Source organism: Drosophila hydei, unplaced genomic scaffold (assembly GCF_003285905.1).
Source record: "Drosophila hydei strain 15085-1641.00,03,60 unplaced genomic scaffold, DhydRS2 tig00008119-arrow-pilon, whole genome shotgun sequence".
Classification (NCBI taxonomy): Eukaryota; Metazoa; Arthropoda; class Insecta; order Diptera; family Drosophilidae; genus Drosophila; species Drosophila hydei.
The window spans coordinates 3,714,246-3,740,730 of NW_022045830.1; the positions used below are offsets into that span (position 1 = coordinate 3,714,246).

Sequence of the window (26,485 nt, forward strand, 5' to 3'; positions counted from 1 at the left end):
CTGCTTTTCACTTTACAAATTTAATTACAAGCTAATGACATTTGAACCGAAGTGCAGAGCCAATTGCCATAACATTTATGGTTCCATGGAACACTATCTCCTCGACCTTATCAATGCGCACAACTGTGCACTTATCTAGGCTCTAGCTTTAGGTTACTTAACTTCTTTTTTTATCAGCTTTATGAATTTCGATCGAACTGCAGTTAATGCAATCGAAATACAATGTCAAATGCTAAAGTCCTGCAGTAAAAGTACTCGAGAGAGACGTCGGAAGCCTCATGTAACTCGGGTCTTATTTGAGATGTATTAATGAATTTTAGTATATGTATTGATTAATACTAAACACAGCTTAATTTGTTGTTAATAATATAATATATGAGCTAATGCACTTTTAATTGCAAAAAAATGCATATTATTTGTCGTAAAGAAAATAATTGTTACTCATTTTGTGCTGTGAGTTGTTTGTGGCTTTAGAAAACATATAGAAATTTTAGATGTTTAGAGATATATTAATATATAATATAATTTTATAATATTTACATATATATATAGAAATAACTGTTTGTATGTCTTGATAATTACTGGAGAATAATATCTAAAAATGTCTTTAGCGTTTCACAAAGTTAGGTAATCAAATTTCAATTAAATATTATATATATGTATACATATATATATTTTATTATTCCTAAATATCAAACCTTATATATCAAGCTAAAAATTGTTATTCAAACATTTATATATATAAAAAATGTATGAGCTATTAACAATCTTTAGCATAATTGCTTGTTAAATATTTGAGTTATTAAAAGAAAGAAATAAACTATTTTGAAATGTATTTGCTTTCAATAATATATATTATATATATTGAGTGCATATATAATTGGGTAGAGCCACGTCAGTTAGAGGAATTGTTATCGGGCAGCTCACACCTTTGGCAAATATTTTCGGCACTCTCTCTCTCTCTGTGTATGTAGGTGTGTGTGTGTGTGTCTGTGTGAGTATAATAATACAATACAAGTATATTCATTAGCTGGGTTCAATGCACTGCTTAAAGTCAAACAAAACGACAAAACTGAAATATTTTTGTTGTTTTTAAACAACACATGTAAATTTGTCAAATGGATTGTTGTTGTTGTCGTCCGCTGCCACGCCCCGTGTCAGCCCCAAATGGCACAGGGCAAACAAAAGTCTGATTAATTTGACACTGAACCTAAAAGCCTGGCACGCAGGCAATCGCAATCGGATACCACAAAAAATAAAAACATATATATAAAGAGAACCCTCGAAATATTTGAGTTGAAATTTATGTAGCTGGAACCCTCGGGTGGTTGGCTGCACTTTTTGGCAAATTTTGAATTATGACTTGAACAAAAAATATAAAAAACAAAAAAAAACCGAAAAAAAGTATAATTCAATTTTGTCGGCAATGCGCGTGGGCGTTCCGAAAATGGGCAAACATCAAGTGTTTTTAAATGCCAGTCGCAAATAATCATATATAGTACACACATAAAATGTACATATATCTTATATATATATATATGAATATAGTATATGGCGGCGGGCATATGGTCAGGCGGCGTTTGCGTGCCCGAAAAAGGCCGGCAAAAATAAGAAGAAGAAGAAGAAGCATACAGAAATGTTGGAGGCAACCGGCCGGGCGTTGACTTCGACTGGGCGCGGAAGCGAGACCGGGAGCTCGGGAGCGGGCTACGAATCGGCTCCGAGACAGACCTAAAGCTTGGCTTTATCAAAAAGAGCTGGCACTCAGCGCGAAGCCACTCCAGACAATTTCACTACGGCATTGCGGTCACGTTCTCCTTTCCAAACGAAACGCAAAAACATACAAAGCCAAGATGTACAAATAAGAAAAGTGCACTGGGCAATAGCCGACTGCGCAATACTCGTTCAGCAGCGACCAAAAGCACAAGGAAACTTCGAGTTCATTACTCAGTCTTAAGCTGATTTCTTATTTATATTATTTATATATCTATGTAGATCTAATATATGCATCGAGCTATTCTGTTAGGGCAACAGCTATTCATACTCTGGTTTAACTCATTTCAATTGTCTAGTTTCAATAGTCAAACATTGCCAAAAACCTATATACTCCTTTGACTAGTTGATTCTTATATTTAAAAAATAAGAGAAATAAAAATGTTTTTTTTTTGTTTCTCCCTTTTTTGCATTAATTGTTTATTCGCAGAAAATTTGCTTATGCAAAGAAACAAAATATTATTTTCAATTATGTATGCGCTTATCGCAATGGGAAGTGCAAAACTGTACACACATATATATATATATACATATATATATATATACTAACACTCACAATCTCTCACTTATGCAGCTGGCAACTCTGGCCCAGCTTGGCTGGCCTACTGACAGCGCACTTGAACTTGTCAACTCCGGCGCTGACATTGCCACAACTTTGACTGCAGTCACGATAAACAAAATAATACAAATAATAAATAAAAGCAATGCACTTGAGCGCCTATTGTTGCCTCTGTTGCTGTTGTTGTTATTGTTGTTGGCAACTCTTTTTATATTTTTGCCAATTAGAAATCAAAAATTTTTGCTGTTTGCTTGTAAATAATGCGCATTTCTAATAAGTCGGCGAGCTTTTGTTTCAACCTTCATCAGCCAATTGGCAGTATCTAAATGCATCTATACACAGTTTCAGCTTAATTTATGCAATTGCACATAGAAATAAATAATAGACATTAAAAAGTGCAACAAAAAAAACCTGGCTAAAATGAGCATTGCAGCAAAGCCAAAGCTAACAAACAATTACGACTAGCAGATGCCTTATATTAAACCACATTTCACATATTCAGATAAATTCTATAAATATCGTAAACATTTTTAAAATTTTCCTTCATATTTATATTAGTTTTTTAACTCATTTAACAAATATTTGATTTTATTGCCTTCCATTCATAATTCCCATTAACAGCTGCCTTTAGCAGCGTAATAACAGCGGTTTAACAGTCCGACTACTGAGCTTAACATTTGCTTAACATCTTCAATTCGCTCGCTTTTGATATAAACAAATGAAATTGTCATCGCTGCCAAGTTGTTTGTATTTTGCTTTATTGCGTCATTGTCTGGCTAAAATTGGCTTAAAAATAACTCAACACGTCAGCTATACGAGGCAAGCACAACAACAGCAACAGCAACAGCAACGGCAACAGCAACAACTAAAAAGCGATGCCGTCGTTTTCTTTTGCTTTTCGCCTTCTTAAACCCTCAATTCGCCGCGTATTTGTCAAATATAAACACAAGCACAGTGCGAATTCGTTTAAAGTGAACTAATTAATTTCAAGGGCACTTCAGCTTTCGCCTGAGAACTCAAAATAAATCACATTGTCAATTGCTAAATCATACATTATTATATTGATATATGTTGCTTTAATTAATGTCTGCACTTGTGCTGTTTGCACTAGCCACTAATTACTGTAGCTAGCGCACGACTCATTCGACGTTCACTTGAGTCCACATCAAGTTGACTTACATTCGCTTATCAAACGCGCCCATGTAATCAAATTTTTTACTATTCAACTTCGTCAATCGTTGCATTAGTCAGCGAATTGGATGCGCGTATACATTGATGAGTTCAAGTCAATGCTGGACTTAGAGATACCCTGTAGATCGTAAATTAAGAGCTAGCAAAGAAAGAGTAAGCAAAGAGACTCAACGGAATCAGCGAATTACGCGATCTCTCTCGCTCTCTCTCTCTTATTCTTTATATATATCTTTCTCTTTTATTCTCTCATTTTTATTTTATAAGAGTATCCCTAATATACTGTACCTCTACATTCCAGAGTATTTTCGACGTCAGCATATTGTTTTTTTTTTCACTCGTCTCTTGCTCGTCGCAGCTCAATTGACCTCTGCGACCTGAACTTTGGGACTGTCGCCCTGATAAGAATAGTCGCTCGCTGCGTCAAACAAGCTCGTTTCAATTTAGACAATTACGATTACGGCGAGAACTACATACTATGTATATTATTATTATATATTTTTAATTCAACTAAATTGGCTGATTCATCTGCAAATGGGTTCTGCGAAAAGAGCAGAAAAAAGCAAAATTTGCGTTCATTAAATTTTCAATTTATTTCTGTTTGCTTTTTATGCAATATCCCAAAAAATAAAAAACGTTGTCACTTTGGGAAAGTGGGTTAAAACGAAAGTCGCCAATGTTTAAACATTTATGCAAACAAAAACAAGCGGTTTACTTCAAAAAAATGAAAATAAAAGCTAAAGTCAACAAAGGCACAAAGAATAAATTTGATTGTTGCCTCGCAAATAAACGAGTTGAAGGAAACGCCGAGCGATAAGTCACAGGATCAATGCCCCACGATAATATTTATTATACCGAATGAAATGAAGCAAATCAAACAACCGCGTGAAGTGAGCGGCGCTTGCTGTCAGTGTTGGACAACACTTGAATCTGCCAAAAAAAAAAATGGAAAAAACTGTGCCGTGCGTCTAGCTGTCTCGCAATACAATAATTGTGATTGTTTATGGGGCCCGACAAGACACCTGCTCTTGGCACACGCATTTGCATCTGGCTTGTATACAGTTTCTATTATTTCTTCTTCTGGGAATTGTGACAGCGCTGGCTGCTATAAATACAGAAGAAAAGGAACAGACACACACACTCTAGTCGAGAGGCTGTCATAACTCTTGCTAAATGCTGCCAGCTGACAGCTTGAAAGAGGCGTATTGAGTTATATTAGCTGTTTATTAATGACAGTTCAAAACGTTTAAGCCAAATGCCTTAGGGTGGCACCAAACACAATTAGAGTTGCCATAAAAGTGTTCTAATTTTAGCGAACAGTCGCCAATGACTTCAGAGCTTTGCCTACCTGAAGAAGTAAGAGTCTTATGACAGTCCTCCAAATTATGTTAGCTTAATTTATTATTGTTTTTGTTTAAGGAGTTAAGCTTAAATTTAGTCAGACTAAACATTAGAAAGCGTATAGCAAGTCTTGTTATATAGTGCAACTAATGAGAGCAATTGTTGCTGCTTTAGAGCTACAACATGTTTGCAATATATATTTGAAATGTATTTCATATATGTATTTCTGCTGATCAATTGGATCCTCAGATCCTTAAAATTTATGGCAAATCAAATTAGCGGAGAAACTGTTTATAGCAAAACTTATGGCAGCAACTGTTGCTGCTGTTGGCGTGGGCAGTTTGCTGTTGCTGCTTCTGCTTGTTGCTGTTGTTGTTTTTGGTCGTGTGGGTTGCTGCCTCAATTAAGAGCAGGCACATTTGAAATTTATTCGATTTGCTTAGCAGCTAAACGCTATTATTGCTGTTGTTGTCGTCGTCTAATTTACTCACTCGAGAGAATAACAACGCACACTCACACACACACACACACACACACACTCTCTCTCTTCGTGTGTGTTTGGCATTTGTATCTAAATCTCAAAGAATCGTTTCTGCCAATTTCAATTTCTTTCGCTCAGTCGCAAACGAACAACGAACCATCGAAGTTTAGAATTCTTTTTGAATTTCAAACGCAAAAGGAAAAACTTTTGCTGCGATCGCGCGCGCGCGCTGCCCCTCGAACGAACAAAAAAAAGTACAAAAAATACAACAACTACGAAAATAAATTTCGAAAAGCAACAAAGGAAAAACGAAATTGCAAAAAATAAAGAAAAGGAAAAATTTCGGTGTGTTTTTCGCAGCGCGTGCAATTGCCAAAACGAATTTGAAACAACGAATGGAAATTAAGAATTAAGAGGCACAAGCAACAGCAGAAGCTAAACCAAAAGGAAAATAACAAATTCTTTGCGCTGCATGCCGCATATGTATACACACACACACACATACACATACATATATATATGCAGAAGATAAAGTTCATTTAGAGGCGTGGCCCATGCAAAGAAGTGTGCAAAGCACTAATTAAACATAATCGAAATACATATATAAGTTAACTTATAACACTTAGTTAGCTTATAACACTTAATGTAAGGTATTATTCAACACTTATTATCGGGTGCTAGACAAGTTAAGGAACAGCCCTGGCAAGGGCAACTCTACTTACGCCGGTGAGGCTATGATTTGTAAAAATATAGATCAGTCTCGTGTTTTAACTCGTACTGATAGGACATGCTAAAAATTGGTGTCATATAAGTAAAACTAAAAATAGTGAATATAATAAGAAAAACCAATAAAATTAACTGTTTCGATTATTCAAAAAAGAACAATTAAAAGCAGGGTTAAAAAGCGTTCTTCCAGTAAACCGCTTAAATAAATATTCACTCCGTCATTTGCTCGTTAAATGGCTTATTTCATTGTCTGAGCCCGAGGCCAGCAATAAGAGGCACAGTCGCCTCTCAACCTAACTTTCAGTCACCACAGGACTGGAAAACTTATAATTGGCGCCCAACTAGTGGTCGGACTCCACAACCAACAACAATTAAGACAGCAGCGCGGGAGCTGCAATTGACAGATCTTATAAAGGGATTTTTTTTTTTTTTTTTGTTTGTTTTGTGTTAGTTGAATCTTGTAAGTGGATACTCTAGCCAAAATTTTTCTTCAAACACAAAAAGTGTTAAAATTTATTTTATAAAAAAATAGCTAGGACTAGCGAGTATTTTATATTGCAATTGCATGTAAAAAAAAAAAAAAATTAATGATCAGAACCAAGTGAGAGTGACTACTTTGGGAATTTTAGTGGCAGCAATTGATCATTCAGATCGTCAATAAAATTACATTGTGTTACTTTCTGTGTGTCTGAAGTTGTGCATGCAGTTCTCGTAGTTCAGAACTGCGACGTAATTCGACCCATCTTCTGACGGCCCGTTTTATTTTTCGCGACCACTGACCTGCGCATGTCTCGGTTCAACCAATAGAGAAACCCTCGCAGGCAGTCTAGCGACTCAGATTCCGACTGTGCAGTTCTCCCACCATCAGGTAGAATGGATGTAGATCAGCTTACGGAAGTAATAAGGACGGCTATCAGCAAAGCTTTAGCCGAACAGGCTGCTGTAAACCAGCAGAGGGAGCATGCATTGACTCAAAGAATTAATGAGTTAGCTGAACAAATAGCAGATGCATCCCCATTAGTTAGAAGTTCTTTTTTGAAAATGCTGAAGACCAGACAAAAGGCCTTTGCAGACCCAGACGAGACGTTGCCGTATAACACATCAGTCGTGGCTACCATTAGGACCATAGATGAGCAACCGATCTATACCAAGCTTTACCCATATCCAATGGGAGCGGCTGATTTCGTTAATAAAGAAATCAAAGATCTACTAAAGAATGATATAATTCAAAAGTCCGTCTCTCCCTACAATAACCCAATATGGGTAGTAGACAAGAAGGGCACTTATGAAGCGGGCAATAGGAAAATGAGGTTGGTAATGGACTTTCGTAAACTTAACGAAAAAACCGTGCCGGACAAATACCCTATGCCAAATATATCAATGATATTGGGGAATTTGGGGAGAGCCAAATTCTTTTCAACATTAGACCTCAAGTCTGGTTATCACCAGATCATACTCGCTGAACGCGACCGTGAAAAAACCTCTTTCTCTGTGAACGGGGGGAAATACGAGTTCAAAAGACTCCCCTTTGGATTAAAGAATGCAGCAAGCATTTTTCAAAGAACCATCGACGACATACTGCGAGAGCAGATTGGCAAATTTTGCTATGTTGATGTCAATGACGTAATCATCTTTTCAGAAGATGAGGAATCCCACATTAAACACGTGGATCGGGTCCTAAAAAGCTTATACAAAGCAAACATGAGGGTCTCCGTCAAAAAGTCACGTTTTTTTAAGAAAAGCGTGAACTTTCTTGGTTTCGTAGTCACCAGCACTGGCACCACGACGGATCCTGAAAAGGTTAGGGCAATACAGGAGTATCCAGAACCAAAAACGCTGTTCGAGGTTAGATCATTTCTAGGCCTCGCAAGTTATTACAGATGTTTCATTAGGGACTTCGCCGCAATAGCAAGACCCATCTCGAATATCCTGAAGGGTGAAAATGGAACAGTCAGTAAGCATAGGTCCAGAAATATAAAGGTTCAATTCTCTGAAGTGCAGCAGAGGGCATTTCAGAAGTTGCGCGATATTTTGTCATCCGAGAATGTAATGCTCAGGTACCCCGATTTTAAGAAGCCATTCGATCTAACGACCGATGCTTCGGCTCACGGCATAGGTGCAGTTTTGTCTCAAGAGGGTCGTCCTATAACAATGATTTCAAGAACATTGAAGGACAGTGAGGTTAACTATGCAACCAATGAGAGAGAGTTATTGGCCATTGTATGGTCACTTGCCAAATTAAGGCACTATTTGTATGGGGTGAAAGACATTAATATCTTCACTGACCATCAACCCTTGACCTTCGCAGTTTCGGAATCTAATCCAAATGCGAAAATCAAAAGGTGGAAAGCGCGCATTGACGAGTCTAATGCACGTATCTTCTATAAACCTGGCAAGGACAATCTGGTTGCGGATGCCTTGTCAAGACAGCAGCTCAACGCTATAAATGAGCAAGAAATTGAGTCCTGCGCAGCAACGATCCACAGTGAGGTATCTCTCACCAACACCATTGAGACGACAGACAAACCCTTGAACTGTTTTCAAAACCAGATAGTGCTAGAAGAGGCGCGTTTCCCCTTAAAACGAAGTTTTATTCTTTTTGGAAATAAGAAACGCTACTTGATCAGCTATACATGCGTCGAATCGCTGCTAGACGAGCTCGAAGATGTAGTCTCACCCAAATGCGTAAATGCTCTCCACTGTAATTTACACACGCTTGCAATGATACAAGATGCATTGGTGCGAAGATACCCAGCCACAAAGTTCTGGCATTGCAAAAATCGCGTAGTGGACATATTTGCGGTTGGAGAAGGAAGGGAAATCCTCACAGTCGAGCATAATAGGGCCCATAGGTCTGCACAGGAAAATGTTAAGCAGGTACTCTCGGAGTACTACTTTCCACGGATGGCAAAAATTGCCAAGGAAATAGTACAAAACTGCAAAACATGTGCTAGGGCTAAGTATGATAGACACCCCAAAAAACAAGAGCCACAAGAAAAGATAGAAGAAAAGATCAGAAACGCTCAGACGACGCTCAGAGCTAGGGAGAACGCAAAGCGGCAGAATAGAGTCTTCGATGTTGGTGACAAGGATTTGGTCAAGTCCAACCGACGGCTCGGAAACAAACTCACACCTTTATGTGTCGAGAAGGCCGTGGAAGCAGACCTGGGGACCGAGGTCCTCATTAAAGGAAGGGTGGTCCACAAGGACAACCTAAGATGACTCCCTTGTTTTTTTATTACACCTTTTATTATAAGCCGCTAGGCAATTTAGAATAAGTTAGATATAGTTTTTCAATTTACCTTTAGCCACTTGGCATAATTTTTATAAAACAATTTGGTGGCGGGTACACCCGATGCCGGTCATTTAGAGTAGATTAGGTCCACTGAAATGCGACTAATGAATGCCAACAGTAGACGGATAGAAGTAAACACTGAGGTTCAAGACCAGCTTAACCAGTTAACATTTGCTGTCAATGGAGTTCTCGGGATAGCCAAAACTCACAAATTGATTTATTTATTTGAAACACTGAAACACTGTCCAGAAACAGAATGCGGACGATCGAGTTGCAAAGTTTAATGCTTGCTATTACTCTCGCGAAGGCTCATTGTTAGCCCAAACATTTTGGACTCCTCAGATTTAAAATCAATTTGGCTAGAGGAATCCGTCAACACTATACATTTTATAACCAAATTCCCAAAAATTAAAAAAGCCTGCAGAAAAATTACGATTTATCCTGTCGTCCACAAGAACCAGCAACAGCTCTATTCGCCCCATAGTTGGATGCTAAGCCAGAACCACAGCATGCAAATCTACAAGCGGAATCGTTGAGGAAACCCCCTTGTTCACGGCACCACCACCAACAGTAGAAGCTCATCAGCCAGCAACAACTAACGAACTCTTCGCGGCGGCAGAGCCAAGCGACTCTTCATCCATACTAGAACCAAGTCAAGAAATCCCCAAAACACCGCCAACTGCATTAATTCAAGAAGTTTCACAGCCACAGGTTGCTCCAACCGCTGCCCATCTCTGTCGACACCTGCCACAGCTGCCGGCTCATCCTCATCCTCATCGGCAGCGGCGTCACGTCAACTGCAGCTGCCGGCATTGTCGGCAGTTGCCGCACGGCAACAGCAGCTACTGCTGAACGGCTCTCTGAAGAGCAAGACGAAGACATTTCCTGCGTATCGAGCATCGGTGCGCAGCGAGAGCGACGACAAGGAGTACAGGGCGGCTAGCAGCAGCAGCAACACGATACCGACGACGGGCAAAAGTCGGCCAAGATCAGCGGCAAGAACTGTAACAATCTGCTGCACAACGCCGGCAATAAGCTAAGCGTGAGCAGCAACTCCTTCGGCCTATACGCAGCATCTGGCATCATCGCCCAAGAGCCCTGTCTCCAGCAACGGCCATCTGAACAAATACTGCCTGACGGACTTGACGCGCCGCAAGGCCGAATTCAATCGCCAGCTGAGCGCGCCGACAGACTACACACATCACTCGTCCAGTAACGGCTCATAGCATCGCTGGAGTGGTGGGACACAGTCATCACGGCCATCACGGGCACGTGCACGGCCAGTCATCGACGGCGCCAGCCACACTCAAGTCGCTGCAGCTGCACAACTTTGGTATGCATCATCCGATGCCAAGGCCCACGTCCACGTCGTGCACCAACAGCTTCAACAGACGCCACATACGTAGGCGCAAGAGCAAGCTTAGTAAGCGCCTGCTGAACGGCGATAGCGAAGAATCAGTACGCTGCTCATACTGCTCCGTATTGAATGTGAATGAGAACGACTTGCGGATTTCATTCGAGAACACCTGCACCGACTCGCTGGTCACCGCTGCTAATATGCGACCAAGGAACCGAAATGGTGCACTTTGATGATGTGTCGTTGTACGGCACTCCGAAAGAGGAGCCATATGCTGTGCTTTAATCTGCATTGGCTTCACTCTTTGGTGGATCATCGACGCAAAGAAGTCCGCGAAGCACTTGCGAGGAGTCGTCGCTGGAATTGGGTCGGTCGAGGACGACCTTACACTTGAGGGGGGGGTAGTTAACTTATAACACTTAGTTAGCTTATAACACTTAATGTAAGGTATTATTCAACACTTATTATCGGGTGCTAGACAAGTTAAGGAACAGCCCTGGCAAGGGCAACTCTACTTACGCCGGTGAGGCTATGATTTGTAAAAATATAGATCAGTCTCGTGTTTTAACTCGTACTGATAGGACATGCTAAAAATTGGTGTCATATAAGTAAAACTAAAAATAGTGAATATAATAAGAAAAACCAATAAAATTAACTGTTTCGATTATTCAAAAAAGAACAATTAAAAGCAGGGTTAAAAAGCGTTCTTCCAGTAAACCGCTTAAATAAATATTCACTCCGTCATTTGCTCGTTAAATGGCTTATTTCATTGTCTGAGCCCGAGGCCAGCAATAAGAGGCACAGTCGCCTCTCAACCTAACTTTCAGTCACCACAGGACTGGAAAACTTATAATTTATATACACAGCTGTACCTAGTATATAGTACATAGATATATAAATACATATATATATATACGAAGCTCTTTATGTACCTACAACAGCAACAACAACACAATTATATAACACGCGCAATTTGCCTGTAGTTAAGAGCAGTTTTTCTTTTGTAAACTGTTATTAATTATAATTGTTTAATCTTTTTGTAATTACTGTTAAAAAAAAAACAACGTTGTCAACACGTGCTATTTGTAGTTTGATAATTAAATTTATTATGTTTGCATTGGCCGAGTTGAACTTAAATTTCGAACCCTTGCGAAATTGGCAAACGCTGCTGGTGGCGCGTCTCAAGCCGCCGGAAAGTGGCTAAGATAGCAGCAACAACAACGAATTAAAAGTCCAAAACGAACGAACAAATAACTGAACGAAAGGCAAACGCAAAAGCCAAAACGCGAAACGAACGAACTATATATATATATATATATATAAAGCAGATATATATATATATCTTTTGGCGCCCAACAACTCAAGAGCAACAACAACAACAACGACGACAACAACATCATTACAATTTAAAGCTTTTCCAAGAAAAGTTTGCTGTAAATATTTAAATTTAACACAGAAATTTCGCCAGCAACAGCTGTTGTTAGTTTTTTTAATTAAGTATATATAGTTTATTTATATACGTATTGTTGTTCACCTATATTGTTAAACGCCCAAAAGCCAATACGAATTTACAAAAGCTAGTCAAAAAAAAACAAAAACAAAACCAATCAATAATAGTTTACTGTGCGTATGCGTAATATTTGAGACGTATACGTAATATATACTTAGCGAAACCAACTAGTCTATAAGCCACGCGCGTTATGATGAAAAATCTCAATGGTAGAGCGCATAATGCGTGCTACCAGCCATACTATCAGCAGCAGTTGCAACTGCAGCATCAGCAGCAACAGCAACAGCAGCAGCAACACCAACAACAGCAACACCAACAACTGCTGTTGCAGCAGCAACAACTGCAGCTGCCCTATGCAGCACAATACAACCAGCTGCAGCAGCAACAATTGCAGTACAATCAACAACAGTACTACCAGCAGCAGCTGCAGCAACAGCAACAGCAGCAGCAGCAGCAACAGCAGCAGCAATTGTTACGTCAGCAACAGCCCACACAGTCAGCCTACCAGCAACAACTTGCAAAGCAATCATATGGTCATAACAACAGCAACAGCAACAACAACGCCAACACGGCACGCAGCAATATGCACGCAACAACAGTTGCTGCTGTGAATGCTAACGGCAATAGCCACGCCAACGCCGCCAACGCGAACACTGCGACAGCCGCAATGGCAGCCATGTGCCAAATGCAAAGCTTTTTAAGCCAGCAGCAACAACAGCAGCAGCAACAACAATACAGCAACAATTGTGCGCATATTAATTATAATCAACAACAACAGCAACAGCAGCAACAACAACAACAGCAGCAGCTGCCTGCGGTAGCAGCAGCAACAACAAATGGCGATAAATTAACGTTGGATAGTGCCAGCGAAATTGCAAACTTTTTGGCTAGTGAGCTTTTTATGCAGCAGGTACGATAGATCGATGACAAGCGATAACTTATCGAACTGACTAACAGGCGTGCCCATAGGCTAGGTGTATCAAAACTCTTGTGTAACTAAGCTCAAATGCAACATTGTTCGGTTACACTGAACTAGTTGCTACATAATCGATAATTCATTTATCGATATGTGTATTTTTTACCTTAGAAATATGATATAATATATGTATTCTTAGATGAGTTGAGAGTTTATATATATGTATAAACTTATATACATATAATTCTTCTTGATATCGATAATTATCGATGCTTGTTTTGAATGCGTTTATTTTTTACTTTTCATAGAAAATTTGCGAAAAATATTGTTCTTTTTCTGTATTTGATTGAAATCATAATTTTATTCGATTTGATATTGAAATGAAGTATTATTTATTAAATGGAATACCCTTATTATCTTGCAGCTCGTTACATTTGATGGCATGCAGAGTGCACCGACGCTGACAACGCCAACGCTGACGCCGACTACGCTGCGCACCATTGAGGAGACCATCTTTGAGCTGACCTCGGAGCCACAGAATGTGCCTTTCCAGGCGGGCTTCAAGCCGCCGCCACTAACATCCCTGGGCAACGTAACGAACAATAATACAATCACGTCCACAACGGCTGGCGGCGCCACATTGCCGCTGATCAATGCGAATCTGATCAATTCGAATCCGCAATTCGATTTGCTTGCCGTCAATTGCAGCAGTGTGCCCGGCAGTGATTCGGAGGACTCCAACGCCTCATGGAACGACGGACAGCTGAACGATGACCAAAGCACAACAGATACTTGTGAGTAGTCGCTGAAGCAGCAGCAGCCACTAAATGAACAGCTTGACTTATCCTTTAACATCTTTCGATTGCAGCTAGTGCCGCGACAGACAGCACCTCGTATCAGAATGGCGGCCATATGATGGGCAACAGCTCCAATGGTGGAGCCAATAATTTCACGGCAGCCCTGGAGGCTGTCAACAATACGGGACGCGGCTCGATCCACGCGACCAATTCAACTACCTCAAACAGTGCCACGCCGGCGCGTCGCGGCGGCGGACGTCGTCCCAACAAGGCGGCCAACATGTCCCCGGAGGAGGAGGAGAAACGTCGCATAAGGCGCGAACGCAACAAGCTGGCGGCCGCGCGTTGTCGCAAGCGACGCGTCGATCAGACCAACGAGCTAACCGATGAGGTCGATGCGCTGGTAAAGAAGGGCGAGGACCTGAAAAAGGAGATTGAGAATTTGAATGCGACCAAAAATCAGTTGGAATACGTGCTCCAGGCGCACAGCTCTACATGCCAGAAAGTGCGCGACGATCTACTCACCGTGGCCACGTGCAATGGCCTGATTGGGCCGACGACGTTGCTCAACGTAGCCAACTGCAACGCCAGCAACGTCAGCCTCCACAACAGCAATAATAGCAACAACAACAGCAATAGCAATGACAGCAGCAACGGCACCATCACCGGCTTCGATGCCACGCTCAATTCGACCGGACGCAGCAATTCACCGTTGGATCTCAAGCCGGTGCTCACGGATGAGCAGCTGCTGCGGCACATCAAGCACGAACCGCAGGACGGTGCCATCGATTCGGGCTCATCGCTGGATCAGGATGGACCGACGCCGGCCAAACGCTGCTTTGCGCTGCCCAACATTGCCACATTCAATGCATCTCTGCAAACGCCCACGGGCCCGGCTGGTGGCGCTTCATTGAACACGCCCATTTCGAGCACAGCACCGTCCAGCTTTGCGCACTTTAGCGGCGCCATCAGCAGCCCCACACTGAACGCCCATGCGCTGAACAAGCTGCCCAAGCCGCGTCCCAATACGCTCAATGTGAACGCCCAGCGTCCATTTGGTATCGCTGCCGCTGCTGCTGCTGCCGCTGCCATCGATGGCAAGGCACCGCAGACACAGATTCAGGGCGTGCCCATTCAGACGCCCTCGACGGGCACCTTCAATTTCGATTCGCTGATGGATGGTGGAACTGGACTGACGCCCGTGTCGGGTCCGTTGATGCCCACCTGCTCCTCCCAGAACAAGCATCCGCTGGAGCTGCCCACGCCCACAAGTGAGCCGTCCAAGCTGGTTAGCTTATAACCAGTGTAGGGTGCGTGGCGGTGGCGCGCGTCGCTAACGAAAGTCAAACATTACATTTAGTTTAATGCGTGTATGCAGCATGCAACATGCCACATGCCACATGTGGCACCAATTTATGTGCATATGTAGTTTAACTTAACTAGAGTCAAACATTACATTTAGTTTAATGCGTAAATGCTGAATGCCACGAAAGAAAGTCAAACATATAACCGTTAGTCTAATGCGTCTAATGCAGTATGCAGCATGCCACATGCGGCAACAGTTAATGTTCATATACAGATTAACGCTTACAGTGAGCGAACGCTAATTAATTAAGATTTTTACACAATGTTTTCTCTTGTTTTGTAACGATGTTTATGATTATTCTAGCCCACGTTTGGCTAACTTATTTAATATTTTACATTGTTTTTCCCGTTAAATGTATAACTGCTTTTGTATTATTATCTTTATTATGTTTAATTTATGATTTGCTATCAATTATCTATAACTACTTATATACCATATAGAATATATATACATATATATATGTATATGTATATATACTATATTTACTTGTATTTTGTGCAATTTTTTCAACCATTTTGATTTGCGTGTGTTTTCAAAAAATATACATAGAAATATATATATATATATTTATATATATATATATAAAGAATGCCTAAACATTTGACCGAAATGTAAAAATGATTTAAGTAAGGATCGATTGAAGACGAGTTTGGCAAAGGATGTTTGTTGTATATGAAGGATGCGTTGTGATATTTATTATTAACAAGTTAAAACAAAACCTAAATAAATAAACTAAAAATAAATCATTTAAAGAAAGCATTAACAGAGCGTGTAATGAAATGAACTAAGCCGGTTTTAAAATTGTACATTTAAATATTAATAATAATTAATTAAAATAAAAACTTTTAAAATACAAAACACTAAATACGTTGCCTTGATAAACAGTAAATAGGGAATATAAAACAAATGATATAAATATAGTTTGCAAATGAGAGAAAAATGAGAATTTGAATTACTATATATATATACTATATACTATTTAAGACTTAAGGCACAGTAGACAAAAAAACATAAACAAAGAAATCAAAATATAAAAACCCCAAATATATTTTTACTAAACGCAAAATGCGCTCTATTTTCAAATACAATTTATAAGAAATGACAAAACAAAACGCAAAGCAATTATTTAATATGTAATTATGTGTATTACGCAATACGAAAAAAATGATACATATATATATATATATATATATATATAGATATATATTTGATGATAAACACGAGCAAATGCAAATCAGGCAAAAATATTTGATATAGCCTTACGAGTAAATTCCCCTGAGAAAAAACTCCCTTCAATAATCAAATTCTTCGATTCAAACAAAAAAATCACAAAACTGTAAACAGAAACGAAATGAAATGCACTTTCCAAATGGATACAACCAAAATTGTATAAGAGAAATAAAATATAAAACAGAACAACCTTAAAATCAAATTGTCTACTTTAGCCAAGAGAGGGAGAGAGAGAGGGAGAATGAGTCAGAGAGAGAGGAAGAGCTCAAGATCAAGGCACGGCTTCTACCTGACAAACGCAGTCGGAACGGATGTGTCTGAAACAATTGAAGTCGCATAAGATTACAAAACCGCTGGCTCAGCGGGCGTTCAAATTTGTCAGGTAAATTAGGCTGGACCTTAAAAGCAAATAAGTAAAGTAAAGTATTTAATTATTATTTTGTAATATACTCTAGATATAGTTGCAGATATAAACATATAAGTCCAGCTATAACTAATTCGGCAAAGATCTCCATAAATTTGGTTGGTAGCGTGTGGGTGGGTATTCAAGTCATCTATGCTTCGGTGGCGGGGTCTATTATCTAAATTGTTGCAAAGATAATGTAGCGTCATCTGATGCAGTAAAGTTTCAGCTGAGATGGTAATACATATATGAATATATACACTTAAGCTCAGCCGATGTCAGTTATATGAGAGCGTTCATATCTGCTTGGTAAAATATAAAAAAATTCCCATAAAAAAGAATATATATATATATATATATAGATATATGTATGTGCAAACCAGCTGAGGCGCTACGACTAGGGGTTTTTTAATTCTCTTTTGGCAACAGCCTAACGCGCAGGTAAGACTCGAAAGGTGCGCAAATGGAGCTATGTATAAGTGTGCTATACAGAAATATATATATAGAGCTGGGCTACAGATAATGCCGACGCATACATACATATAAGTGCATATATGTATGAGATGAATTGAAATTTCGGGTTCGTTTTGCATGTTTACATTTCATTCGTTTCTTTTTCTCTGGGACTTTTTTCGTCAGTTAATCTGGAACCGCCGATATGGGCAGCCGCAATCAACTGCTGCACGCCCTGAAACGCTGCCTGGGCGTGGGTCGACACCAGCTGAGCGTTGGCCCGCGTCAAGTGGTGCTGGTGACGGGCTGCGACTCGGGCTTGGGGTAAGCTAACGTAGCTCATGCCATATAAACTATTTTTATATATATATATATATATATATCGTTGCAGACACTCCCTGGCTGTCTACTGCTATAGGGCGCTGCATATGACAGTCATCTCCTGCTGCCACAACCTGGAGTCGCAGGGCGCACAGCTGCTGCAGGAGATGAGCAAAGCTAGCGAGCATGAGCGACGCATGCACACCTGGCAACTGGATCTGCTGCAGCCGGATTCCGTAGCGCAGCTGCATGCCAAGCTGGAGCAGCTGCTGGCCAGCACGGACTGTCAGCTGTTGGCGCTGGTCAACAATGCGGGCGTCATGTGCTTCGGTGAATTCGAATGGCAGCTGCCGGCGCAAATCGAGCAGCAGATCAATTGCAATCTGCTGGGCACCATGCGTCTGACCAGGCAGCTGTTGCCGCTACTGCGACAGCAGCGCGCGCGCATCATCAATGTGACCAGCCATTGTGGCTTCCAGGCGCTGCCCGCCCTGGCACCCTACGCCGCCACAAAAGCAGCGCTGCGTGTGTGGAACGATGCGCTGCGCATTGAGCTCCAGCCATATGGCATGGAGGTGGTGAACTTTGTGCCCGGCTCCTTTGTGCTAGAAAGCAACATAGCCGCACGTCAGCAGCAGCAGGCCCAACAACAGCTGGAGGCATTCAGCGCGGAGCAGTTAGCGCACTATGGCAGCTACTTTAAAGCCTTCCATCAGTATCTGAGCATGCTCAGTGGATTCAAGAAACCCAATCAGCTGCAGGATGAGGCGCTGCTGCAGAAGTTCAGGGATGCGCTGACTAACTCACAGCCCAAGACGCTGTACATACACGAACCCTGGCGCTATAAAATCTATCGTTGGCTCTTCAAGTTAACGCCAGCTCCACTGACGGACTGGCTAGTGCTCAGATTCTGTGCCATGCCCAGCTATGAGTCCACGCAGCGCAACTAGTCTTTAGATAGTTATAGTTTATTATTATTGTAGCGCATTCTTATAAGGTTGGCTGGGTCTTTAAATACAAAGCATTCGGATTTGGCACAAACTCGCACACATACACACTCACAAACACACACAGACACACACACACACACACAATCACATTGATAGTTGGCAGGTTGGGCATACAACTTAAGTAGCTAATAGCCTGTGCTGCGACATCGCTCGTAAACTGCATCGTTGAGCAGCTGGAACCATTCGCTGGCATAAACCGAGTCCTCGGCAGCTCGAAACAGCTGCAGTTTGTCCTGTGCCGGCAGCGCGGCGCACAAATAATAGCTAATAGCTGTCTCGGTGAGCTCCGCATGGTAGTTCTTCAAGGCCCACTCTAGCAATCTCAAACAATTGTGCGAGTCGAGAAATTGTATTAGACGCTCGTGCAGCAGCGTCTCCAGCTCTGGTATTATGTACACGCGCGACATCTCAAAGGCCTGCAACAGGGCACCATAGTCTGGCATTGTCAGGTGTCTGGCCTGGCAGCCAATTAAGTGGAGGAAATAGCGCAATCCGTTTGCCGTATAGTCGCGCAGCTGAATCTCGCCGTCGTGGCCCTCGCGAAAGTCGCTATTGAGCATCTTGTTAAACACCTCGCTGGTATCACAGAGTAGCTGCTTGTTAAAGCCAATGCTGAGTGTCCCTCGGCTAGTCGAATCCTTGCCATCGACATCTTCGTTCGGCAGCAAAAATCGCATATCACAATGCTCATGCAGTGGGATATTTGCCGCGTTCAGCTGGCTCAAACAGATGCCAGCATTGCTGTCTGGCTGCTCTGAATCGGGCAGTATAATGCCCAGCGTAAAACGCGACATGGCCGACACAGCATCCGCAGCTTCATCTGCATACAAATTGTCGCTCTTCTTGCGCAGCAGCAAGTCGAACAGCAGCGTGAGAGCGTTGCCATCATATAAGAACTGATAAAGCAGCCGATGGCTTTTGATGATGTATGCCACGGAAATGGCCGCACGTTGCTGCGCATTCAAGTCCGTCTCGCAACGCAGTAATCGCACCAGCTCTTCCTTGCCATAGTTGGACTCGCCCACATTCGTAAGTGTCTCCAGAAAAGCAAACCCATCCTTTCGCATCTGCAATGCAAATCACATTAGATAATCGGCGTAGTCAAGCTTAGAATAAGGATTGGAGGATCGGAGATGTCTGCTCTTAGGCATAAGATATTGTATAGAAGCTTTAAATACCTCATCCACTTTGGTGAGTTGATAAAGTTGATGCACAACGCCATGCTTGATGATTTGGGCAAAGAACTGGCTTTCGCTGCATAAAGAGTTAGAATATTAGCAAAACTATTCAGCATATAGAACCTATCTAACTTACAGCAATATATTGGTCAATGCATTGGCAAAATTATTGTTGGCACCAAAGAGATTGATAGCTCGTATTAGTGTGTCCAGTGTTTCCGGTTTGCCCAGCTCCGGTCGCTTATTAATCATCAGCGTAATGCGGTAAATTAAGTTCTCGATGACATCTATAGTGTCGCCCGCTTGACTGCGCAGCTGTGCCAGCTTGGGCGGCACGTCAGAGCTAAGCTCTTCCATATCCTCCTTATCGGACAAGGTGTCATCAATTGTTTCGCTGCCCTCGTCTATTAGCTTAAGTATGTCCATTACATTGGCGGGCTGTGCACGATTCGAAGCTATACGAGATTCACGTGTATCCGGGTTGGCACTGCTTGGCTTGCCATCATCCTCGTCGTCATCATCGTCACTGCAAGCGGGTGAATAGTTCTCGTCGTCATCATTGGCAAAGAGATTCGAGCAAACGGGCGACATGCTGCGTGAACTGCAAGGACTGGTGGTGCGATACGAGCGCGGCGAGCTGCTGGGCGAGTCAAAGTCCGAGTTGAGTGGCTCCTGGGTTTTCGAGAACTATCACAGAATTTGAAGAGCTGATTAGCTGATTGATTACTGAATATATATTAATTGTATTCATTTCTATATACCTTGCTCAGAGTTTCTGGCGTTGTTGAATCAGTTAATTTACGCTTTTTGCCGCCCTGCATACGCTCCTCGCGGCGTCGTCTGTGATGTTCCTCATCGCTGGTCAAATAATCATTGAGTTCACGAACTAGCATCGGCACCAGACCCTCGTACAGCAACAGTTCCATGCTCAGATTGTCGTATTGAAAGTTGTTCAGAATGTGAAAAAGCTAGAAAATCAAATGAATATATATATCTTAGATTATAGATTGCTTATAGAAAACAACGTACAGATGAGCGCTCGCTCTGTGAATGCGACTCCCGTATCATGGCCACCAGCTTGCGCAGTGCACCACATCGTCGTATTTTGGAACGGCTGCAGGCGTCAGCCGACAGCGTAGATATAATGTTCACACAATGTCGGCACTCGCTCTCCGACAGCGGCTTGGTCATATTGACAGCCATGAGTAGCTCGCAGGCAGCCACAATTGAGTCGGCAGTGCTGAGCATGTAAAATGCGCAGGGATCCTTGCAAAAATTGGATAGTATCTTAAGTGCCGAAGCTCGTTGTTCGCTGTCCTCCTTCACGAAATATACAATGGGTGCCAGCGAAGTATTGCGTGATAGTAGCTAGAATATAAAAACTATAAGATAGGGAATTGGAACAGTGTTGGATTCTCAATATGCACCTCCCAGGCTCTCATGCCAATTTGCTGAGCAGAAAGCAGCATGAGGCACTTCAGGATCTCATAGGCCAACTCAATGGCATCGTTCTCCTTAGGCAAAATGTACTCGCAGTTGCGCGTCGAGTTCTTCAGCATTTGATAGTCGAAAATGTCGCTACGTACGCCTTCCAGATTGCGTGCCACCTCCTCGAAATACTTTTCCCGGTGCTGATTACGCTTAAGGCCAACTAATGCTGAGACGTCGGCCGCATCCTGCTCAGATACCTTGGGCGCTTCGTTATTCTTCATCACTGCCACAAATATGCGCATCAGCTGCAGAAAGCCATTGGAGGCTAAAAAGTGTTTATAGAACTGACTGCTGACCAGCAAAAATCGACAGACACGAAAGGCCATTATTCTTGTTTGAACGGCGCTCGTGGATTCGACGATATGGCAAATAGCCGGCGCTATGGCGCTATAGTGTACATTCAAAAATGAAGAGGCCTTCTTGCTTTTGGCCAGATTGCCAAGCATACGACAGGCTCGACATTGTATCAACGGATTAGGAATCGTCTTCAATATGGTTATCAATGGGGTAATGACCTTACACTCCACAGCCTGTTAGTGATATTAATGGTGATATTAATTAGTGATATTATTATTAATTTGTATAATTTATACTAGATATTGGCCCACTCACCTCTATGCAAGCCTGATCATCTGTGCAGCAATTGCCTAATATGCTCAAAACCACTTCCATTATCTTTTCATTCAATTTGCTAATAAGGCGAACCATTACCGGAACACCCCCAGCAGTTCGAAACAACACAATTCCATCTTTATCTTTGACCACATCTGTGCGCAGCTTTACCAGGCATTTATATACAACAGTTTTGTCCGTAGAGGTTTTGAGGACAGTTAGCATGCCCTCCACCTGTTCCAAGGACCATAACATATTTAAAAATAAACAAAAATGTGCGTTTTTTACACACTTTTTTGTTGATTTTGCAAAAACAAACGCAAAAACACAACAAAAACTTGTGACCGTCGCTGTCAATCACAAAAATACCAAAAAGTACTATGACAAATGTTTTTAAATACCGTTAGAATAAATAAAATATATGTCATATAGTTATTGAAATCTGCTGCAGAATAGTGAAATTTAGTTCTAGTTATAAAGCATTACTATACCTTTTGTTAATCAGCTCTTGTGATTAGTTTGTGACGTCACAATATTTGACATTCATTGAAATAAACTCACGGCAACTCTGTTCATTAGTGATGGGAAACATTCGATAGCGACCACTTCTGCTATCCATCACATGACAGTCAGAGCGTAGTAGGTTTTTCTCTGTGCAGTTGTTCGTCATATGATTAAAAGGCTGGCAGAAAAATGAAAATGTTGCAAAACGTACTCGTTTTTTCACTTTGTATAGCAGCAAGTAAGTAAATCTATTTAGAAATCGTTTGTAAAATGTTTACGCACTGTTCGATGTGCAGGAATTGTGTAAATTCTATAATCCCAACTCGCATCGATTCTGCTAATGAGGGTGGTGGTGGCTGCAAGAGCCCCATCGACTTCTGGTTGCGCAGAATCGCAAAATACCAAGTGTTTTACTATATTAACTTTTTTATATTCAAAAATAAACAAACATTCAAATATTCTACAGTTCATGCCGCTGGCGAGTTCACCGTGCTGAACAGCCCCAAGGCGATTAGCTTCAAGGGCACTGATCCTCTGAACAGTCGCGATGTCGGCGATGTTTTATATGCTGCCATGGGTAATGCCGTCGTTGGCGATTCTGATTGGAGTGGCCTAACTATCAACGATCCTTTCAACCTGGCCAAGGGCGTGATTGCCGTGCATGTGGAGGGTCTTAGCCATGTGACAACGGCTGGCAAATCGAAAACCTATGAACTGGTTGGACCAAATACTGGACATTCGCTCAATGCACTGGCCGCCGAACTGGAGGCAGCCAATGAACCAGTCTGCGATATTAACTTCGACCAATACGATGAGGGTGTAAGTTGTTGTTAATGCCCGAAACTGACCTATTAACCTATCTATTAAATTATTTTCTATTAAGGTGCAAGCATTCAAGGCTTGCTTTGGTGAATTTGACTCGCCCGCTGCTAAGCCCACCAAACACCTGAATCCCACGTTGCACAACGCTGATAAGCAGTTCTTGCAGGAAATCGGTTTCATTAATGCCGCCTCCGAAAATTTAGCCGAGATGCTGAAACCGTCCAACGTTTTGATCATTCGCCTGTCCGTCGATGGCATCGCCAAGGCGCATGGAGAGAAGTCCGTTGCTGTGGATGAGGCTAACAAGCTGATCTCAGCTGCCGTTAGCCGTCTTCTGGCTGCCGCACAAAAGTCCAGTGATTCTGTGCTCTTTGTTCTATCCACAGACAAGGATGTCAATTCTCGTTACAAGCGTGAGGTTGTCGCAGCCGATGACACTAACAAGTACAATTTCGCCATCTACTACAACGAAGACTATCCAGTTATTTTCAACATTATCCTGTGGTTCATGGTCGTCTTCGGTCTGTCACTTTTGGCTATCTGCTACGCCATCGGCTCTATGGATCCCGGCAGGGACTCAATCATCTACCGCATGACTTCCACAAGAATGAAGAAGGACAACTAAGCGCTAGTTTTGCATATGCCAAACAGTGTTTAAAACCTTCCACATCGTTTGTTATTTCGCCCCATTTATGTTGCGAAAAAGTCAACTCAAAACTAAAAAAGCCTATACTGTTCTTATTTCAATTCTATAGCGGACAAATTGTGTGTATGCGTGTGTGGAACAGTGTGTAGTTGGCTTTGTGTGTACCACCCATAAGCTATACATAAAACAATAAGTATTAAAACTTATTACTTTTAAATGCAGTTCAGTAATTCCATTATCAACTATAATTATTTGTTATATATTTTTTTCTGTTTGTTGTACTTTTTAGGTTAACAAATTATCGAAACAGTCATTTCTTTATTCAAACTTATGTAAATTATCAACTGTAAAGTGTTTAAAAAGTAAAGTTACAATAAATATAACCTAAAAAGTCAAATGCTGCAGAAACAACTTAATTAATTTAACACCTAAGCGGTTACACTACAAAATAATTTTAAAAACTTCAATTGCTCTCAGATCATTTTTGATATATCTTTCTGAAGACTCCCTAGATGGAAATTACATTGGGTGTGCATTAAACAACAATGGTTTAAGATTACTCAAACTATAGATCGGTCGTACTTTTAAAAAATTTTGTTTTTTTCAATGAGCATGGATTACTATTGCTTATCGACTGACATTACGTTACGATGGGCCGATCGTAATGCTCAAACTTTTTCAGAATACAATTTTCTTAACACTTTTCCTAAAATTGTATACTATTATTGAGATTTAATTAGATTTTTTTAAAATTTAGCTGAGGATAGGGCCAATATTAAAAGTTTGATTACTGTTTCGGTTTATTTTATATTTTTTTCAACTGAAAAACAGGTGAAAGCTACCCATGGTACACTGGTATTATACGATATATACAAATCAAAGAGTCACTGTATGATGAAAACTTTCCATATTCCGAAACTTTCTTTGGCAATGGCACTGTAACCGTGCTGACCAAGGATAACTACGTGTTCCAATGATCCTTGGAGTTGCTCTCATAGTTGGGCGAGCTGCTGCTGCCACCGCTCCAGGTGCAGCCATTCTGTGATGAAGCAGCCGCTGAGGCGGTGTTCTCATAGTCATAGCCAGCGGAGTGACTGAGGTGTTGGCTCTGGCTATCGTAGTGCAGAGAGCGACTACTGCACTTGAACGAAACCAGCTCCGTTTCGGGCAGCACATGATTCTCGCGCAGCATGGCCTGCAGATGGTTAATGTAGTTGATGGCGATGCTGCAATGGAAAGCTATCGAATCAGTTCCATGATTGAGTTACAAATTGACCACTCACCGTAAGCTCTCGATTTTGGAGTACTTCTTGCCATTGGGCTTCGAGATGGGCAACTTGGAGCGCAGCAGATCGAAGGCTTTATTCATGTCACGCATGCGCGTGCGCTCCCTATCACAGGCCGTGCGTCTGTAGTCTTTCTCCATTTGTAGCGCCTTTTCGCGCCATGCCGGGTTCTGTTCCTTCGCAATCTCCACCTCCACTGCACCAACACCACCGCCACCACTGCCACCCCCGCTATATGTCATATATGTGGGCGGCGGCACGGCGACCAGTTCGCTGCGCTTGGGCTCAAGCGGCGCGCAGCCATCATGCCACATGGACACAGTCTGTGGTATGCTAATGCTGTAGGCGGAACTGCTACCTATTCCCGGCCCAATCAGGCTGAGGTTATGCTGCTTCTCATAACTGGACATCAATGTGGGCGAATAGCTGATGTGGGCGTGGGTGGGCGCTGTATAGGTGAGCATCGCAGCGCCATCCGGTGACAGCGTATAGTTGAGACTCGCTGCCGGTGGCTGGGCAGCGCCCAGCTCCAAGAGCACGGGCTGCTCTGCAGATGCATCCGCATCAACATAAGCGCTGGGCAATGACACTGGCGTCGGTATCAGTGCTGGTGGATCATCATCCGTGGCAGCGCTCAACAGTTGATCGCTCATCGCTTAAGCCGATTGACGTCCGCTGACGACGACCTGTCGCTGGCCAATGATCCCCACTTTCGGTTTTGTTTTTGTCGTTTAGGGATCGTCGCTGGTCGATGCATGAGCTGCGCTAGAAGCGAATTCAATGAAAACTGTTTTTCCTATCTATTCATCATTGGAGCTGCTGCTCATGGCGTCAGCTAGTTGATGGAGTGGCTTTTAGTACGTGTGTCAACAAGGATCGTGATCGGGTACGTGTGTCGGCTTTTCCTTTTGTGTACCTGCCAGAGCAGCAGCAGCAACAACAGCAACAACTACAACAACAACAACAACAACAGCAGCAACCCCGATAATAACAAAGGTGACTGCGGCTTAATTTCCTTCTATTGTCAGCGAGAGTCGAAGATGATGCGCGTGTGCAATGCTGAAGTCGCGTTTGGCTTATGGGCAACTGGCTTTATGGATCGTTGTCGTCGCCACCGTCGTCGTCTCGACTTGAGTTTGAGTTCACTTTTCTTTGCAGCAGCATTCTTCGTATATGATATACACAAGCGCACCGACGGAGCTCAGTATATAGGCTGGCTT

General features: G+C 42.0%; 5 protein-coding genes across 9 annotated transcripts in view; 3 read left to right on the plus strand and 2 right to left on the minus strand.

Annotated features, from left to right (window-relative positions):
* Positions 1 to 15,664, plus strand: part of LOC111597886 (transcription factor kayak) — a 32,650-nt gene extending 16,986 nt beyond the window's left edge. Inside the window, exons 1-4 of one of the 3 annotated variants that reach the window (XM_023312821.2) lie at positions 12,053 to 12,537; positions 12,646 to 13,140; positions 13,571 to 13,940; positions 14,015 to 15,662. In XM_023312821.2, the coding sequence (XP_023168589.2) occupies positions 12,421 to 12,537; positions 12,646 to 13,140; positions 13,571 to 13,940; positions 14,015 to 15,243 (2,211 nt within the window). In that variant the 5' untranslated portion in view covers positions 12,053 to 12,420 and the 3' untranslated portion in view covers positions 15,244 to 15,662. Of the gene's footprint in view, positions 1 to 12,052; positions 12,538 to 12,645; positions 13,141 to 13,570; positions 13,941 to 14,014 lie in introns of those variants that run through there. The other 2 variants (XM_023312819.2, XM_023312820.2) reach the window with 2 other exon arrangements.
* A 1,681-nt stretch (positions 15,665 to 17,345) lies between these two features.
* Positions 17,346 to 18,672, plus strand: LOC111597839 (D-beta-hydroxybutyrate dehydrogenase, mitochondrial). 2 transcript variants are annotated; one of them, XM_023312742.2, is made up of 3 exons: positions 17,346 to 17,383; positions 17,582 to 17,719; positions 17,787 to 18,672. In XM_023312742.2, the coding sequence occupies exons 2-3, from the start codon at positions 17,601 to 17,603 to the stop codon at positions 18,664 to 18,666; spliced, it is 999 nt and encodes a 332-aa protein (XP_023168510.2). In that variant the 5' UTR covers positions 17,346 to 17,383; positions 17,582 to 17,600; the 3' UTR covers positions 18,667 to 18,672. The 2 variants fall into 2 exon arrangements, with proteins under 2 accessions (XP_023168510.2, XP_023168511.2); XM_023312743.2 differs by lacking the exon at positions 17,346 to 17,383 and having other exon boundaries at positions 17,465 to 17,719.
* A 175-nt stretch (positions 18,673 to 18,847) lies between these two features.
* LOC111597838 lies at positions 18,848 to 22,464 on the minus strand. Of its 2 annotated transcripts, XM_023312740.2 has the most exons (8): positions 22,409 to 22,464; positions 22,008 to 22,241; positions 21,332 to 21,925; positions 20,934 to 21,272; positions 20,666 to 20,872; positions 20,041 to 20,591; positions 19,905 to 19,980; positions 18,848 to 19,793 (listed from the first exon to the last, which is right to left on the minus strand). In XM_023312740.2, the coding sequence occupies exons 1-8, from the start codon at positions 22,433 to 22,435 to the stop codon at positions 18,852 to 18,854; spliced, it is 2,970 nt and encodes a 989-aa protein (XP_023168508.2). In that variant the 5' UTR covers positions 22,436 to 22,464; the 3' UTR covers positions 18,848 to 18,851. The 2 variants fall into 2 exon arrangements, with proteins under 2 accessions (XP_023168508.2, XP_023168509.2); XM_023312741.2 differs by lacking the exon at positions 22,409 to 22,464 and having other exon boundaries at positions 22,008 to 22,320.
* A 158-nt stretch (positions 22,465 to 22,622) lies between these two features.
* LOC111597840 (renin receptor) lies at positions 22,623 to 24,303 on the plus strand. The gene is made up of 3 exons (XM_023312745.2): positions 22,623 to 22,749; positions 22,978 to 23,330; positions 23,395 to 24,303. The coding sequence occupies exons 1-3, from the start codon at positions 22,701 to 22,703 to the stop codon at positions 23,956 to 23,958; spliced, it is 966 nt and encodes a 321-aa protein (XP_023168513.1). The 5' UTR covers positions 22,623 to 22,700; the 3' UTR covers positions 23,959 to 24,303.
* Positions 24,304 to 24,752: 449 nt separating this feature from the next.
* On the minus strand, positions 24,753 to 26,469 carry LOC111597848. The gene is made up of 2 exons (XM_023312757.2): positions 25,263 to 26,469; positions 24,753 to 25,205 (listed from the first exon to the last, which is right to left on the minus strand). The coding sequence occupies exons 1-2, from the start codon at positions 25,916 to 25,918 to the stop codon at positions 24,941 to 24,943; spliced, it is 921 nt and encodes a 306-aa protein (XP_023168525.1). The 5' UTR covers positions 25,919 to 26,469; the 3' UTR covers positions 24,753 to 24,940.
* Between the last annotated feature and the right edge of the window lie 16 nt (positions 26,470 to 26,485).